Source organism: Dichotomopilus funicola (assembly GCF_033296635.1).
Source record: "Dichotomopilus funicola strain CBS 141.50 unplaced genomic scaffold C8A04scaffold_31, whole genome shotgun sequence".
NCBI classification, from domain to species: Eukaryota; Fungi; Ascomycota; class Sordariomycetes; order Sordariales; family Chaetomiaceae; genus Dichotomopilus; species Dichotomopilus funicola.
The window spans coordinates 230,713-248,649 of record NW_026944052.1 but is presented as its reverse complement, the minus strand read 5'-3'; the positions used below and the strand labels follow the sequence as shown (position 1 = coordinate 248,649).

General features: G+C 56.9%; 3 protein-coding genes across 3 annotated transcripts; 1 reads left to right on the top strand and 2 right to left on the bottom strand.

The window, feature by feature from the left end:
• Positions 1-1,413: 1,413 nt before the first annotated feature.
• C8A04DRAFT_12172 (uncharacterized protein) lies at positions 1,414-5,195 on the top strand (the record flags this gene model as incomplete). The annotated part of the gene is made up of 3 exons (XM_062777237.1): positions 1,414-1,664; positions 1,751-4,454; positions 4,530-5,195. The coding sequence occupies 3 exons, from the start codon at positions 1,414-1,416 to the stop codon at positions 5,193-5,195; spliced, it is 3,621 nt and encodes a 1,206-aa protein (XP_062637045.1).
• Positions 5,196-8,259: 3,064 nt separating this feature from the next.
• C8A04DRAFT_12128 (uncharacterized protein) lies at positions 8,260-13,758 on the bottom strand (the record flags this gene model as incomplete). Its single annotated transcript, XM_062777225.1, has 9 exons — positions 8,260-8,910; positions 8,980-9,166; positions 9,284-9,729; positions 9,833-10,174; positions 10,590-10,674; positions 10,769-12,141; positions 12,238-12,639; positions 12,829-13,001; positions 13,098-13,758. The coding sequence occupies 9 exons, from the start codon at positions 13,756-13,758 to the stop codon at positions 8,260-8,262; spliced, it is 4,320 nt and encodes a 1,439-aa protein (XP_062637044.1).
• A 1,740-nt stretch (positions 13,759-15,498) lies between these two features.
• Positions 15,499-17,232, bottom strand: C8A04DRAFT_37282 (curved DNA-binding protein; the record flags this gene model as incomplete). The annotated part of the gene is made up of 4 exons (XM_062783826.1): positions 15,499-15,716; positions 15,788-16,600; positions 16,701-16,889; positions 17,208-17,232. The coding sequence occupies 4 exons, from the start codon at positions 17,230-17,232 to the stop codon at positions 15,499-15,501; spliced, it is 1,245 nt and encodes a 414-aa protein (XP_062637043.1).
• Positions 17,233-17,937: the final 705 nt, after the last annotated feature.

Below are 17,937 nucleotides of genomic sequence, written 5' to 3'. Positions count from 1 at the left end.
GCCACGTTGTTGAGCAGAGTGTTATTCTTTTTGAAGGATGAGTAAAAGGTCAGGGAATGGCGTGAGGATGGCACGGTGTGCAACCCGAAGACCCGCACCGAGTCGATACATCCATTACACAGTCTTTCTGGATGGGGTGACGGAAAGAACGAGCAGAAACTGCAATCCAGTCAGGTGAGGGTACAGGCCCACTGCAGGGCTGAAAACTTGGCGCCACATTGGACTGCAGCCGGCTGGCAACTCAGGTCCTCTCGCCGTTGCTGCTTCCTTCCATTGGGCTGGCTGATGGCGGGAAAAAAATTGAAAAGTGATGGGAGGGGAGAAAAAAGAAAAAGAGGTCAGACGAGCTGCTTGTAACTTACCGTTGAATTACCACAGTACGTCGAGTTTAAATACGGGACGAAACATACCATCGCCCCTTAAACGGGTGTTTCATCTTGATCCGCCGACTGCCCATGGTCGTCAACCCATCCACCACCTCCATCCACACCTGTTCCCAATCGAAACCTCCTCCTTTTTTTGCTCTTCTCTAGACGGCTGTTCTGATCACCGACCGACGGCAGATCCCTTCTCTCGAGCACTAGCGTCGTATTTAGGACGCGATTATCCTTTTTAATGTGGTCTGCACTTGTATATTGTTGAATCGAAACCCTCTGTCCTTCTTCTCTGCTCTTTTTTTGGAAACTTCCTGGAAAGCAGGGTTGTTGTGCGGTCCGCTAAAAACGAGGAGAGGTGGAGCACAAACTCCTTGTCTTCGTCCACTCCTAGAGGCCAAAAACGGTCCGCTGGTAGCCTCCACACAGCACTGCGATCAGCGCCAGCAAAACCAGCAACTTCCTCTCGCCAGGACTTGCCTTGCCTTTTCTTTGCATCTGCCATCCTGGCATTCTCAACCTCTCGACCTCCCGACCTTAGCCTCTATCCTCTCATCGTTTTCGACTCCAGTTCTTAGCGGCCTCTCGTACCCCGGACGCATTCCTTTCTAGTCTGAAGAGGGACAAAAAGCAGCCGCCGGGCCAAGTTTTTTTTTTGCTCTTTTCGTGCGGCCGCCCATAACGTTACCCACGACCCCTACTACGAGCTACATTCGCCCATCGACTTGTAATTGCAGCTGCCACCTTGTCCTTTCGAGATCTGCTGTCACGACATTCGTCCTCTTTCGATTACCGGTACCGAGTGTTTTTCAATTCCGATTCTTCGTAATTGCCCTTTCGGCGCTGGAGATCGACTCTCCCTCGACGCGCAGCGCACGTCGTCGCACCCTCTTCCGGCCATCCGTCCCCACCGAAAAGATTCCACTGGGAGCCCTAGTTTTGGGCGAGCTGTGCAGCCTACTGGAGGGGAACGTGTGAGAAACAAAGGAAAAATAAGGGAACTTTATTTCTCATGAGAATAGGGGTCAAATAATTGATAATGTCCAATCCACGACCAAGCGAGCACCTCACCATCGGCTACCCGCCGCAGGGTCTTTCTGCTCAGGGCCGCTCGAACTCGCCCACCACCACTTCACCGAACGACCCGCAGTCTGCGGGTAGCACCCTTCGATCGCCCTTCGGTCTGTCTCCGGGTCTGACATCAAGCTCCAAAATGTCGGGGGCCTCGCGCTCCGGTAACGGCTCGCCCTCACACGAGATGGCAGCTTCGGGGCGCTTGTATACTAAGCGGTGAGTCTCTCCCTCGCCCCGCTTCTCCCATGCCCCCCCCCCCCTCATGTCAACCTTACGCTAATCCTTTCCCCGCCACCACATAGAGCCCGAGAAATTCAAGCCCAGGAAGGCGTCCCCGGATTGCCTTTGAACCCATGGGGTGGTCCTCCCACCAGCGGAAACTCGACGCCCCTCCGCGAGAACATTCCCGAGTCACCTACCGACGGCTTCCCAGACTTCGCCCAGCTGCCCACCCCGGACACCCTGCCCCAGACACGGCGAGCCAGAGCCGGCACACTCCCCTCTAGATTCTCCCCCAACACCGCTGGCAATGCTCTCCTCGGCATCCCAGCATTGGCCTCCAAAACCTCGCGCCCAAGCCCTTCGCAGACCCCATACAAGTCGCCGTCGCCCGGCCTCGAAGCTCCGGGCGACCTCTCCAATGCGTCCACCCTACTCTCGAGGCTACGCGCTGGCTCTATGCCCCAGCGGAGCCCGTTCGCTCATGCACCTGGGACTAGCTCTCCCTTCGGTCCCTCTATCTTCAGCAGTTGGAACCCCAGTGGGAGAGAGAGGGGTAACACGTTGGCCAGCATTGCGAGCTTGGGGTCTAACGGGCCTAGTTCTCCTGCCCAGTCTCAGTTCTCCCGCGAGGGGAACGGCGAGACAGACGTCCATATGAGGACACTGGACTACCTTGGCCTGGCCGAGACCCCACAGCCTGCCCGTGCCCAGCTGGCGACCGGGCCCTACATGCCCAACTACGCTGACTTTAGCAAAGCCGCGAACCGCTTCCGGTCCTACTCGGTCAACAACAAGGACAAATATGCGGATGAAGAAGAGGATGAGTACGACGCCGACGCCCTGTCGTACATGGAGAATCATTATGCGCAGCTCCAGGACCAGCTCGCTGCCACGAATGCGGCCATCCACAGCCACAACCTCGCTGTGCAGGCTTTTGCAAACCAGGCCGCCCGTCCTCGTGCGCGTACTGCGGGTGTTTTGGAAACTCCACCGTCACGCCTCCTCCGCAACTATCTCCCGACCGCCTCGAGGCTTGATAGCTCGTTTACCGCGGCCGAAATCCAAATCCCGGATGAGAAGGCATTTGACGACCTCCCGCAGGCCATTGCTGGGATGTCACTGGGGAGGTCGAACAGCCGGAACAACGGTCTCCTCGGGGCGGACGAGCAGGGTTTGGAAGGCCCCACAAGCGCCTTGTGGCTCGGCAGCATCCCCACGTCGACCACAACCTCGACGCTAACCGAGATGTTCAAGACCTACGGGCCCATCGTGTCTGCCAGGGTACTGACCCACAAGAACTGCGGGTTTGTGAACTTTGAGCGCGTGGACAGCGCCATGGCCGCTAAGGCGAACATGAATGGAAAGGAGATCTTCCCAGGCGCAGGTCCGATTCGCATTAACTTTGCGAAGCCGCCTTCCAGCACGGGAACGCCCGGCCACGATGGCGCTGTTCCTTCGCCGAGCCCCGACCCATTCTCCAAGTCCCAAGAGGGTGGCCAAGGCGCCGGCGCTGGGGTATCGGGCGAAGGCGGCCTTGCTGCCGTCCAGGGGAACGTCACCCCTACCGTGCCGCCCCTCCACGAGATGACGGGCGATATCCTGCAGATTGTCCAGCAGTTTGGGGCGACGGAGGAAGACAGCTTCCGCATCTCGGTGGGTCTGCAACAGGCAATCCAGTACAACACGTTTGTGGACGAGATCCCGCCCATCAAAGAGCCTGCCCACACCCGGATCCATGACGCGCCGAAGCTGCGAGATATTCGCAAGCGCATCGACAACCAGTCGCTGTCTCAGCAGGAGATTGAGAACATCGCGATGGAGATGCTCCCTGAGATTGCGGAGCTGTCGTCGGACTACCTTGGGAACACTGTCGTGCAGAAGCTGTTTGAACACTGCTCGGACGCCGTACGCGACTCGATGCTAGCCGAGATAGCACCTCACATGGCCGAGATCGGTGTGCACAAGAACGGGACGTGGGCGGCGCAGAAGATCATCGATGTCTGCAAAACGCCGCAACAGATGAACCTGATCGTACAGTACCTGCGGCCATACACCATTCCGCTGTTCCTTGACCAGTACGGCAACTATGTTCTACAAGGGTGCCTCAAGTTCGGGTCCCCTTACAACGATTTCATCTTCGAGACCATGTTGAGCAGGATGTGGGAGGTTGCGCAGGGGCGATATGGCGCGCGTGCCATGCGTGCTTGCTTGGAGAGCCACCATTCTACCAAGGACCAGCAGAGGATGCTGGCCGCCGCGATCGCCCTGCACAGTGTGCAGCTCGCTACCAATGCTAACGGCGCGCTGCTGCTGACCTGGTTCCTCGACACCTGCACGTTCCCGCAGCGCCGGACCGTACTATCGCCCCAGCTCGTCCCCTACCTCGTGCATCTCTGCACGCACAAGGTCGCGTATCTCACAGTCTTGAAGGTTATCAACCAGAAGGCCGAGGCCGAGGCCCGGGACACCATCCTCAAGGCCCTCTTCTTCACCCCGAAGGATCAGGTCCTGGAAGCCATACTGAGCGACCACGCCTGTGGAGCAACCCTGATCTTCAAAGTTTTGACCACGCCGTTCTTTGACGAGACCATCCGTAACCAAGTCGTGGAAACCGTCAAAACGGTCCTCGTTCGCATCAAGGCCCAGCCAGGCCAGGGCTATAAGCGGTTGATGGACGAAGTTGGCTTGTCAACGCGTAGCAGCGGCAGCGGCAGTGGGGGTGGTGCTTCTCGGGAGCACGGTGGTGCCGATCGGCAACGGCCTGGGTCTCGCCAGACCGTTAACGTCCAACACCAGCAGCAGCAGCAACAACAGCAACAGCAACAACAACAGCAGCAGCAGCAGCAGCAGCAGCAACAGCAGCCGCCGCCACAGCTACAGCCGCATCAGCAACAGCAACAACATGCTCAACAGCAGCCTGGGCAGTACGGTGGCGGTGCTAACCCGCAGCAGTACTACAACCCGCTCAGCGCCGGCGCCGGCGCCCCCGGTTACGACATGGCTTACGGGGTCCCCCGTAGCAGCGAGGGTATGGACCAGTTCCCTGCTTTCAACGCCGGCAACCCCATGTTCAACGCTGGCAACGCCCCCATGAACCCCAACGCTCTGCAACAGATGCAGTACCAGCAGAGTATGATGTCCCGCGGTGCTCCGCCCCCGCCCATGAACAACTACTTCCCCGGGATGCAAGCCGGTGGCTATGGCGGCTTCCAAAACGCTGCTAGCCCTGCCATCGAACAGTACCGCACCAACCAGCCTCTAGCTAACGGAAGCCCCATCCCGCAAACCGCGCAGCTCCCAGCAGGCGCCGGTCAGCAGGCTCCCTTTGGCGGTGCCCCTGGTGGATTCGGCAACATGCCTATGCCACCCCCCGGCATGGGTGGGTTCCCGGGGTATGGCGCGCCTCCGGGAGGTGCTGGCGTCTATCTGCCGCCACCGCAGCAGCCTGAGCAAGTCAACGCGAGGCAGCGGGGTGGTCGTGTCGGCCGTAGCCCTCAACCTAACGGTCGGCAGCGGCACCAGTGATTGACACCGGTGCTCTGGTGGCGCTCTTGTGTATCAAAAGGGGACAAGATAGAAAGATGGATTTGTGGTCACGCATCGTCTGTGCGTGTCATGTCATGTACGTGTGTGGATAGAAGGGAAAGCGGCTTACGATATGGTTCTTTGTTCTTTACTTACTCTTTTGATGTTAAGTCTTCTTCTCTTCTGATCTTCCTTTTTTTCTTTTTCTTCTTTCTTCGCAGAGATGATCTCCTTACTACGGCGGATGAGACAAAAAAAACCACCACCAGCAGCAGCAAGCAACCTGGAACGAACCTTCTTAACGTGGGTGGATGACACGGTCTAAGGGTCGCCTAACAAAAAGCGGGAGGAGGCAATGAGGAGGCAATGGGGATGGATGGATATGCTTGCTGTACAAATTAGACGACGGGCTCACGGCCAGGCAAAGGGGGCTCTTGGAAAGGGTGTTCATGGGAAACATGGACGTGACATGACGTTGATTTGACATGACATGAACATGAAAAACATGAAACATGAAAGCTACCTACTTTGGCCGGTTTGGGCGGGGCGCTGGATGGGATCGGTGGGTGGGTGGATGGGTGGATGGGTGTTGTAAGTAGTGTGGTTGGTTGGTTGGTTGGTTGGTTTTCGATTTCGATTTCGATTTTGCTGGGGGCGGTTGGTGTTGGACGGTAGGTGGGTGGAGGGAGGGTGGACGACTTTTGAGATGATTGAAACCTAGGACCGGCGAATGTATGTATGTATGGTCAAGGCCACAAGCTGGACAACGCCGTCGCAAGCATCACTGATAGCAGCACCTTCTGGTTGTTTTGTTAGATCGTATAGTAGTACACCCTTGCTTCACTCATTTTGGGTTTATCCGTATGCTGTGCTGAGCTGTGCCTTGGGGTTGATCTGTACTGTGCTTGCTTGGTGTGGGATATGTATAGAATGGGGTGATGCACGGTAGGCTGGAAGATAGTTGGAGAGGTAGGGGAGAGATATGTTGCTTGGTTGGTTAGCATTTTTAATTATATTTTCTTGGGCGTTTTTGGTGTGAGCTTTTTTTCCCTGTTTGCCCTCCCTTGCTCGGTAGTTTGTTCTCAGGAACACAATAGAAAATGCCGGCGGAACTTGATCACCGCCAATGTATATACACTCTCATCCTCCGCCCGTATGGTTATTGTCCCAGATAAAACGTACTGATAACTATGCAAGAGTTGAAACGACGTTTCTTCCTTCTATCAAGAAATCGTACATACATATAAGAACAACAAACTGCTTCCATACGCTGTGTTGTCACTTGTGATTTGACAAAACACGGTCGGTTTGGGTAGCAACTCTCAACTCAACAGATTGTCAGTGCCATCATTTTACACTCTTGCTTGATTTGACTGTTCGCTTGACTGCTTGATTGACTGGCTGATGGATTGCATTCTCATCCCAATGTTATCTAATCCCTTTGTATCCATCCATCTGTTCATCCCTAGACCCTCCCTCGCCAGAGTCTTCCATTCTCTCCGTGTGTATACCTTCCCGAAGGACTAGGGGAAAAAACCAAGCAATACCCCACGTTACGCAGAACCATACGACGTAGCGTTAAACAGGAAGTAAAAAAGCACGGCGGGAAAAAAACCCTTTAGTCAAAAAGAGAGAGAAAACTTAGATAGTACTCCGTACACAACGATCCCATTTCCCCTTTAGTAGAGAGAGAGATAACTAGAGAGGCAGAAAAATTCCTGGTGCCATACCGCAAAACAAGAAACAAAAAACATACAAAACAAATAAACGCCTCCAACACCGGCTCCTTTTTTGTGTGTGTGCGTGCGGCAAACAAAGAAAGAAAGATACGGCAGGCCCCCATCCATCCTACCCGGCCTAATCCATCCGTAGCCCCTCTCCGTAGGTATTCACCTTGCCATCCGTCCATCCGCTCATCCATCACCAAGTCACGTACGTCCATTGCCATTTTGCTTGCCTGCCCGCCTGCTTGCCTGCCTGCCTGCCCGCCTGCTTTGATACTGCATCGATTGATATCATCCTATGCCCATTTGCATTTGTTTGTTTTGATACGATGCCTAATTCTCTTGATTCTGAAATGTCCGATCGATTGCTGTGACCGAGCGAAACTTTGAGACCGCCTCGACCCCTTCCCCCCTTAAACCGAACCCAACCCAACCCTACTAGTATTTAATCTAGCCTCCCCCACATCCACGCCAAGCCAAGCCACGATAAACCCCCGAAAAGAATTAACCAGGTTTACTTATCACGGCAGTGGGTGAGGAAGCGGACAAAAAAACCTAGGCCGCCGCGAAATAAAACGGTTTCAACGCAAGAGTAAAACAAAACGGGCCGGGCAAAAGAACGAAAAAAAGCCCGAAAAAAAAACTCAAGGGGGCGAAAAAAAGTCTAGGTATATTAGAAACATGACAACTCAACAAAGCCCCTTGGTGTATCGTGTCTGTCAAGGCTGAGCGCAGCCTACGCTTGTCTCTTCTGGACGGGAAGAGACATACAGGCGGACTGGGAGGGAAACAAGGCAGTGGGCGGCCGCGTCTCAAATCGGGGCGATCTCTTCTTTGGGTCTCGGCTCGGTGATGGAGGGAGGGCTGAAGTGTCGTTCTGCGGAACCGCAGCCCAGGAGGCGCATAGGATAGCGCTTGACACTGGCGTCTGGTAGTGGCGCTAAAGTAGAGCGTGCGGAGAAAAGCGCTCAGTACAGCGCCCAGAGAAAAGCGCCAGAGAAAGCGCCTAGGATGGCGCCGAGGGAAAAGCGCCCAAATGAGAGCGCCAGAAGAAAAGCGCTCAGTAGTACGCCTTGAGAAGAAAAGCGCCGAAGAAAAGCGCCCAATGAAGTCGTCGTCGTGGTGCCGTTGTCGGTATGGTACAGTACATGTGTGCGTGCGCCTGTGCAAGCCTAGACCACCAAGACGTAAAAATCAAGACGACTTGAAGATGGGCGAAACAGCGCGGAATTTTTGCCGCAGTCGAGTAAAGGAGAAGAAGAGGCCCGATGTCGAAATGCCCCCATTCAGTGTGCTCTGTCGTAGGCTGGTAGGTTCGTACACCCCCAAGGAGAGTCAACTCAAATCTCCATATTCTTCTCCTCCTGCCCCTCCTCCCCCTCCCCCTCAAGCACAACCGGCTCCTCCCCCGCAATCATCCCAGCCGTCTTGCTCGGTGTAGAAAGAACAACTCCATCACCATTCCCATCACCCTTCTCCACCGCCACCAGCGCGCCATCAGCAGGAGGCACAGCAGCGGCAGTCGCAGTGGGCACGGCAGGTGACTGGTCTCCCTGGATGGGCGTTTTCTCGCCTTGGGTCATGGCGGGGACGTCGTCGGTGGGGGCTGGGGAGGCTGGGGTTTTGGAGGCGGCGCCGTTGTTGGTGGTGCCATCGTCGTCGTCCAGGTTGTCATCGTCATTATCGTCGACGTCCATGGCGTTGGGGTCGGTGTTGCCTGAGGCCGAGGTGGAGCCTGAGACGTTGTCGGTTTCACGATCGAGGGGCTCCGAAGTGGGGAGATTGGTAGTGTTAGATGAAGTTGGGGTCGGTTCGGTCTGCGCGGGTTGGGTAGATGTCAAGAGCTGGCGGATATGCTGGGTCATGGACTCGGCCTGGGCCAGAATGGCGCGAAGACCCTGCTGATCGAGCTGGCTGAGCTGGGAGTTGTTCTCCAGATGGCTGGGCTGAACACGTGCCATCAAATCAATCACGGAGGGATTGGCTTCAGACTGTTGTCGACTGGTTAGCTTGCTGTCACAAAGATAACAGAAAAAAAATCAAGACAAAGAAGAACGCACAATCATGGCCTCAATCAGCGTCGACACGCCATCGTCACGAGTCGTGTTGAGTCGGGCCAAGTTGAGAGCCGCCTGCTGCTCGTTCAGCGAGCGCTGGGTGAGAGGATCAGAAGCGACCGGCACAGGTTCGGGCGTAGGCTCCGGGCTTAAACGCGCAGCAGGCTCTGGGAGCGGAACCGAACGCCGCCTGGACTGGGATCGTTGTTGGATGCTGTAACAAATCAGTTAGTCTCCCTTGTCTCTGAGGCAGTCGTAGGCTGTAAACCCGCTTTCGGGCACACAAAGGGGCAAGGGGGGAACTCACCGGCTGATAAAGTCGAGCTTGATGCCCTTCTCAGACAGGCGCACCGTGCGACCGAAGGTCTCAACATCCCTCCAGCCGCTCTCGTCCTCGCTGTCGTCCAGGTCGACCTCGATGTGGCCATTGTTGGCGAAGCCGCGCTTGTAGGACGGGCTAATGACGGGCGCATCCTTGATCTTGCGGTGCCTGTGGGCAGGGTGAAGGGTGTTGGGGAACGTGGCAAGCAGAGTATCCGCATGCAACGGACACTTCCAGGTGCGCAGCACAAAGGGCGGGTTCGGCATGGGAGGATCGAGGCAGTCGGTGTGCCAGTAGATGCCGCAGGCACTGCAGGGGATGATTGGGCGATCCGACGCGGTGGCCTGCTGGCACTTGTGGCAGATGACTGCGTTACCGTCGGCGTCGCGCACGCGGTAGTTGTCAAACGCCTGCTCTTCATCATTTTTCTTCTTGCTGTGGCCATGGAATTAGTTTAACTGATACCGGTGATTTCGTGACGACAATACATGACACACGCCACATAACAGAAAACACAGCAGTCAAGGAAAGTACGTACCGAGCATTCGGCTTAGGCGCCGTCGAGATCTCCTCATACTCGCCATCAGCACCGGTGCGCACACCCTCAAAGCGGTCGCGGACGGAAGCCGGCAGGCGGAAGGCGCTCGAGTTCCTAGCGTCGAGCTTCTCCAACACTAGGGCAAACGCGCCACCGTGAACGGGCAGCTGGGAAGGCTCGCGACGAGTGCGACAGACATTGCAGAACCACTCGACCGGCATGGCCTCCGGGCGCAGGACCGGGTCGACGCAGCCGAAATGGAACGAGCGGGTGCACCCGTCGCAGCAGACGAGCTCGCCGTTGCCGCTGCAGGACGAGCAGTAGTCATCGTTGTCATCCTGTGCAGGGAGCATCAGTCAGTAACCAGTGGACAATGACAGTGGGCAGGTGAGGACAGGGGTAAGGGGATGATGAGTTAAGTGGTGGTGTGAGTGAGTGAGAAAGGAGATGAGGACGGGTGTGTGTGTGTGTGCGCTATATTTCGGCAGAATGGCAGCTGGAGCTAGGGGTCGGTGGGTGGGATGTGGGCGCTAAAATCCACCGTCACCCGTCTTTTTTCCTCGGGGTTTATGTTCTGTGGGAGAGAGATGGGGAAGGGGAATCGGTCGAAACCAGGCTGGATGTCCGAAAACTCCAAACTCGAGAGTGCAAGTAGGATGCAAACGTAGCCTTGATCCAGCTCGCCCCCGGTCATAGGTGAAAAAAAAAGGAAGGGAAAGGTACAGCAAAAGACAAGCAAAAGATAAGACATACCTCGCGCGGAGCATTGCCCACAGGACTGCTGCGTTCGCCACTCGGACGAGGAATACCAGCCGACGGACCATTCTTCTTCATCGGCCTAGACAGACAGCATTAATCGTTAGCGAGTCCGTCGCGGCAAACTCTTCAAAAATGAAAGAAGTGAATCCTGAATGATAAGGTAGAATACGTACGAGTTCTTAACACGCAGACCAGTCCTCGGTCTCTTGGCAGCACGCAGCGCTGGTGTGCCAGCACGGGAGTCGGCACCGCCCACAGCACCTGTCGCGGTAGATGGGGCCTCCGAGCCAGCAGGGAAGAAAGGGTTGTTGAAGCCGCCGTTGGTAGTCGGCGACGGCTGATCGTCGTTGACATCGTCGTGGGTGCGCTTGAGCGAGGCGCGCGTGCTGCGACCCTCACGAGTCAGGGTCTGGGTTGCTGGAGCTGGCGTGGCTCGCGCCGACGAGAGAGCGGTGTTGGCTGCCGCAGCCGCAGCAGCAGCAGCGGCCGTGTTGCGCGTGGTGCGCGATCCAGAGCCCGTTGCCGCGGGAGTAGGGGTGGCCGGCTCCGGTTGGAATTGGAGCTCGTCGTCCAGGTCCTGCTCGTCGGCCTCGTCGTCGATTGGGGCATCCGGCCGGATGCTGCTGTGGATGGCCGGCCGGGTGGTCATTTGGCGAGCGCGGCGGCGGAACTCTGCCTTCTCCTCCTCGGTGTAGGGGCGCTTGACGCGCAACTGGGCGATGATGTCGGCCTCCGTCATGAACTTGGCCCAGCCCTTCTTGAGGTTGGGGAAAAGGGGCGAGTCGACCACGGCGGGCAGCTCGTAGGCGCCCTCCGTTTGCTCCTGGCCCTGATTCCCGGCCACGGCGTTCATCTTCTGCAGCGCGCTCTGCTGCTCGCCCTGTTGGTCCTGCGCAAGCGCCGCAGCATTGGTTGATGATGAGGACGCAGCGGCGGCTTGGGACGGTGACACGTTCCGGCTCTTGCGCGGTGCGTTGGACCGACGCCGCTGGGCCAGTCTGATTGGCTGGGAGCGCCCGGCCTCATCAAATCCTTGGCCCTCCTCGCCCTCCTGCTGCGCCGGGCCGCCCTGGTCGCCGTGCTCCTGGTCTTGCTGCCCTTGGATGCTATCCGGGGGCGTAAGAGACCGGGCGCTTGAGAGAGATGAAATGCTCGAGACAGAGCCCGCGCGCGTCCGCCTGCGCGACGAGGGAGTTTCGGCGGGTGTCGCGGACGCCTTTCCTTTGCCTTTGCCTTTGGCAGCCTTGCCCTTGCGAGTGGTCATCTTGGAAGATGAAGCGGCCGCCGAGGGGGTCGGTGCAGTCGGTGCAGCCGGCGTAGTCGATGCAGAGGCCTCTGGTTGCTTCTGCTGCTGCTGTTGCCTGGTGGACTTGCGCTTCTTGCGCGGGGGCATCTCGACCTCGGCCTCGACCTCAGGCTCCTCAGACTGCTCGAGCTGCTGCTGCTGCTGCTCGTCGGTAGCGGCGACAGTAGTCTCATCGAATGCGGCGGCCTCGGAAGAAGCAGCGACGCTGGCGGCCGTGGACCGCGCTCGTTTCTTCTTCTTCTGTGGCTTGGTAGTCTTTGCCGTAGTAGACGTCGTAGCAGCGGCAGTAGTGGCATCGCCCGTAACGGCGGCCGTAGTAGCCGCGCTGGCATTCACAGTCGCATCCGGACCAGCAGACGCAGACGCAGCCTGAAGCAAATCCGCCATGTTGAAGTTGACGAGATCCGAGTAAGGCGCCGGCTGAGGGGCCGGAATGGCCTGGCCCACCGGGGCGTCGGGCATAAAATAGTGGTAGGCACGATTGTTCTTCTTGCCCTCCCGTTTGCGCACCTGCAGCATGCGACCAAATTTCACGAGCTCGTCGGCGCTGGCGGTCTGGTTGAACACGCTCTGGAACATGGCGACGTGGGCTTGGCTGGCCGAATTTTCGTCAAACATGGTGCGCAGGGCCCAGGCGGTGGGGTACTGCTGATGCGCGAGTGCTTCGACGACCGCGTTCTGCACCACGCGTGCCACGGCTTGCGGGCTCAGTTGCTGTGGTTGTTGCGCGGGCTGATTCTGACCTGGCTGTTGCTGTTGCGACTGAGAATGAGAATGAGAATGAGATCGTTGATGATGATGAGACGCGTGTTGTTGAGTCTGCTGCTGCAGGCTCTGAGCCTGCTGTGCCGCGGGCTCCAGTTGCTGCGAACCCCCTGTTGTGGAATTGGCGGCCACTGTGCTGGTGCTGGTGCTCGCCCGTGACACGCTGCGACGCGATCGCCTGCGGGTCGATTTTTGATGGGTCGCCGCAGCGGCAGGGGCCCACTCTGCAGCTGCCTCGTCCACGTTCTCCGTGTCGCCCGAGGCCCGCGACAGCTGCGATTGCGAGCGCTGAGACCGCGGCCGTTGTGATCGCGATCGTTGAGGGCGCTGTGAGTCTTGCGATGCAGAAGCAGCAGCAGCGGAGATAGTAGCAGAAGAAGTCAGCTTAAGTTTGACGGTCCCTCGGCCGCCCGCCGATTTTCCTTTGCCACTGCTCTTGCCCTTTCCGGTCGTGCCGGTGCTTCCGATCATGGTCTGCTCATCCTGCTTCTGCTCCTCCTCCTCGTCCTGATCCTCTTCCTCCTCGGTCTCATCCGCCTCAGTTACAGGTCCCGGGGTGGCAGACGTAGCCGCGTTCCTAGGAGGAGGAGGCGGCGGAAGAATAGGGGCTGGAGTCGAAGGCAGAGTAGCCGTCGCTGATCTCTGTTTAACAACAATCCGGCGCACACCGGTATGGCTTCCAGTGCGTTCTGGGGTTGCCGCTGGGGCTGGCGTTGTCTTCTTAAAAAGACCGACTTTGGGTAGGGTTCCGAGAGGTGCCATGTTCTCAAACACACCCTGGCGCACGAGGCCTGCATCTTGATAACTGGCCTTGACCTGCACCGGCGGCTCCAACCAGCGATCCATGAATGTCTTTTGCCCATCGCCACTCACGCTGTTAGCCCTAGTGCCGTTGGCGTTGCTTCCATGACCATTTCCATTTGCCTTAGCCGCAGCAGCCCTCGTGAATGATGCATTGTTCCCCGTCGTCGCAGAACCATGACTGCCGTTGGCCGTAGCTCCGGCCGCGATCTGAGGACTCGAGAAGCGCGATCGCGTGTTCCGCGTGCGGGAGGATGCGGTCGTAGGGGTTGTTAAATTATTCGCCGACATGGCGAGATTCGTGGCGGTGTCGCCGCTGATGATAGCACCGGCAGCCGTAGCCGTAGCCGAAGCTGAATCGCCAGTGCTCGTGTTTGTGCTCGTACTTGCGATCGCGCTGGTGGTGCCGTCGCTGTTGCTGATGTTGGGGAGAGAAGAAGAAGCTGTAGCGGCAGCCGACTCGCCCGCGGCGGCCCCCTTCTTCGACGACTTCTTTGACCGAGCCAACGATCCGTTCTCGCGCGTCTGCACCGTATGGTCAGCGTCGCCGTCAAATCAAAAAATCAAAACTTTCAGAGTCAATATCACTTACCTTTCTGCCGTTCTAAGACATCGAGACGGGTGGGAATGTCGCGTTTTGCTCGATTTTGCGCGTTGCGGTTTAAGTAGGGGGGGTGTGGATTTTGGAAAAGGGTGCGAGAATGCTTAGGAGGGAGAATCCGTGATCTGCAAGGTGAGCTTGGGTTTGCTGGGGGGTGCTGTTACCACCAAGCACCGCTGACTTCCAGGGTGCTGCTTGGGTGGAACAGGGGGGTTTGCGTGGCCGCTGGGTGCATGCCGTTGTTGCTTGCTGCCGCTGAGTGCTCACAGCCTGCCCGTGCCTCAACGCGTTGGCGGTCACAGATTCTGACCGACAAATCCGATTTTTCGGTCAAAACTTGGGCTCGATGGGTTGATCGAGACCAGAAAGAGAGAATGGATGAGAGAAAAGGTCGCGATTTTTGTTTTAACGGCGCCGTTCTCACCGATATCTCGATTCTGCTGGGGTTTTTTGGGGGAATGTTTAGGACTAGTCGCACCGATTTAGGCGATTGCCCCTGAATTGCAAGAAAAATCCGTTGCCGCGACGCGTTTTACCGCTTCTTGATAATTTTTTAGGATCGCTGGCTTCGGATCGATGAGGAATCTGATGAGGTGAAATTTGAGAGTTAGATGGAAGGGTTTGAGAAAAGAGAAGTGGTTGGTGTAGAAATCGGTGGGAGAGAAGAAGAGGCGGGAGGAGGAAGAGAGGAAGGGGGTTTGACAACAATCGAATTTAGGGGGCGCCTCAGGAGAGCCCGAGATTTCGAGCTCCTTCCCCTTCCTTACTATCAACGCAACCACAATAGAAACAAGAGCTGCAATAACGCGTACCTGCCTGCAATGAGGAATTCAGGAATCCCGCTCTGGAATTCAACACCGCAAATTTTCCAACCCCGCTAATTTCTGCCTGGGTGAGCGAAGCGTTCGCAGCTTGTCGACAATTGCACAGTAAGTAAACCTTGGCAATTCAAAATCTCTCGGCCCAGGAGAGCAACAAGAACGGCGTATGAAGCTCAGGCCGTCATAGCAGATGGCATAACATGTAATGAGGACTCGTTTTGCACCTGCAGCAGTGGGTGGGCCAAACAGTCTTGAATTTTCGGATTTCGGATGTCCATTCTCCTGCAGAGAGGATGGGACCTCTGCTTGGTCGGAACTAAGATTTATGCGATAAGCCAGAACGGATGACGGGACAAAAGCCATATTCCCATGAAAGGCCGCCATTTCCTCTCGCAAGGCTCGCTGAGACCCGAGAATCGGTTTTATCCAGATAACTCGGGTTTCCCAGCTGGTCAGAAGACGAGAGCCATCCCCAAACGCCGGGGCGGAGAAGAAATGCGCTCAGAATGAAGACACCCGGTAGTGAACCCGCTCCAGAGCGCGCAAAACCCACGCACCCGCATCCTAGACCGCCCCACCCATTCATTTGCCTTACTTTCCTCCCATTCTTTACTCCTCATCACTCTCCTCTTCCTCCTCCCCACCGGTCGTCTTCTTGGCCGTCTTCTTCTTCTTCTTCTTGTTCTTGCTCTTGCCCGTGTTGCGGGACAACGGCTGCTCCAGGATCTTGAGGACCTCCTCGTCCTGGATCTTCTTGTCCGACTTGACCTTGCTGAGGTCCAAGGCAGGCGGCGCGCCGAGCTTGGTGATGCCGTTCTTGGTGATGGCTGTGATGTAATTAGTATCTCAAAACTCATAATACAAGGGCCCAGTCTTGTAGCATTCTTCCGGTTCTTACCGATGGTGGTCAGGAGCCTGGCGACAGGCGAGTTGTCCTTGTCGCCGGTCACCTCATACTGGCGGAAGACATTGCCGCGGACGCACTCGATAACGCCGGACTTCGCGTCGCGCTCGTCCTCAAGTTGGCGCAAGCTGAACGGGAAGGTGCCGAACTTCTTCTTCACCTCCGACAGGATCTTGCGCGAGGTCGGGCGCTTCAGTGCGTACGTGTTGAGCGTACGGCGGTGGAGGGTTGTCCTCTGCTCGAATTGCTTGACCTTGCCAGACCCAAGACTGACACCAGTCTCGACACCCCAGGCCTCACCGACCGCGGGGACGCCCTCGCCCTTGGAGCTCTCGCCAGGCGCAAGGACGATCTTCTTGGTACCCTCGATCTCGTTGCGGTCAAAGAGCCACGACGTCGTGCTCTCGACAAGGTGGCAGTCGTAGGCCTCCGTAACCTTCTCTAGGAGGCTGGTGATCTTGGACTGCGTCGGCGGCTTGGCGGCGGCGGCCTTGGCCTTCTCTTCGTCGGTGCCCTGAGCCAGAAGGCCGGGGGGCACCATCAGGCGTAGCAGGAGCTCGTTGGCATAGTACGTGGCCAAGAGTAGATCGGCGGACCGGCCCTCAACGATGTCGTCCTCCTTGCCGGCCTCCTTTGCGATCACTGTGTCGCACACAATGGAACCGAAGCCATCGATCTGAGCGCCAAGCTGGATCTTGACAGGCTCGCCAGCCTGGAGCTCAACAGCAGCTTCCTTCTCGTCCGACTTCAGCGGGGTGTAGGGAGTGACAAAAGCGGCGGGAGAAACCGTGGTAGGGTGCGAGAAACCTGAAACACGCAAAGTAAGAACGTCAGCCTCTGAGCTGCATCCAGCTTAACACAAGGGAAAGAGGGCCATATGTAGCAAGCAAGCCCTGCGACAACGCACCCTTGGTGATGTTTTTGCCACGGAAGACCTTGGCAACTTCCTCCTCAATGAGCTTGTCGCCCTTCTCGCAGATCTCGACAACCTTGGCGCCGGCAACGCAGAGCTTGGATACATCGGCAAGGACCTTCTCGGAAATCTGGGCGGCCGTCTTGTACTTGGTGATGGTATCCGGGTTGTTGAGAGTGTAGTCTAGTACAAGTATTAGTCGGTGAAACACGGTAAATGGACTGGAATAAGGCAATTAACACAGCCTTGGAGGCTGGGACAACGACAAATAGTCGGGACATCATCGCAAACGTTGACCACACGTGGACGACAAGCGAGCTCCAATAGCTGGAGGAGGAATCCTAATGGGGTAGGGGGGAGCTGTGGAAGCTCAGGGTGCAAGGTAAAAAAGGGGGAAACAAAACAAAAACAACAGAAAGAGTCGGGGAGCTGGGAAACGCGCAACACGTTGAGCAATGAGCGTCCCCTTTTTCTCGTTGCCCGTTTTTGTTGTTTACTAACCGATAGCCTGCGATTCGGTCGACATCTTGACGAGATTAGCTCAAACGAGCGATACCAAACTAAAACAAATTTCCGATTTTTCAGCTGGAAAAGTCAGGACCACAGCAGGGAACCCGGAGAAGAAGAAGGGAACGACCAAGCTGCGGGGGTGCGTGACGATTTTGAGCTCGCAGTGCTTGATTTTATCAAGGCGGGGGAGGGGTTTCTCTGGTTTGTGTTCCGGGCTCCGCAGCTCTTCGCCCGAACGAGCTGCAGGCCCCGATGACGACCCTGCGGGGCTTCCTTCCAGAAGGGAGTACGAGCACGAGCCACTCGTGGCCTGATGCCAAGGCCAACAAAGTACAGGATCAAGAGGTACTTACAAGAACAGCTCAAACTTGGTGAACAACAAAGTACCATCGCTTGCCACGGGGCGACCAATTCAACCCACGCCGTACCTCAACGCCATTGGCCAGTCGCGCTCCAGCGTTTCTTCGAACCTTCGCGCATCCGTTCCCCTACGGCCCAGCCCGACCGCGAAGTTGAGGATAGTGACAGCGGATTGTCGCATCTCGACATTTCAGCGCGAGCAGTTCCATCCACGCGACGCCGGTATCCAGCCAGTCGCACATCTAGAAATCTCTTTGCTGCTTCAGAGCAGCCGGCCGACTGCCATTTTCCCTGTGTTTTGTTTTCTTATTTCGTTTTCCTGGCAGTCAACTTAGTAACAACCTGTTCTCCTAATCATCCC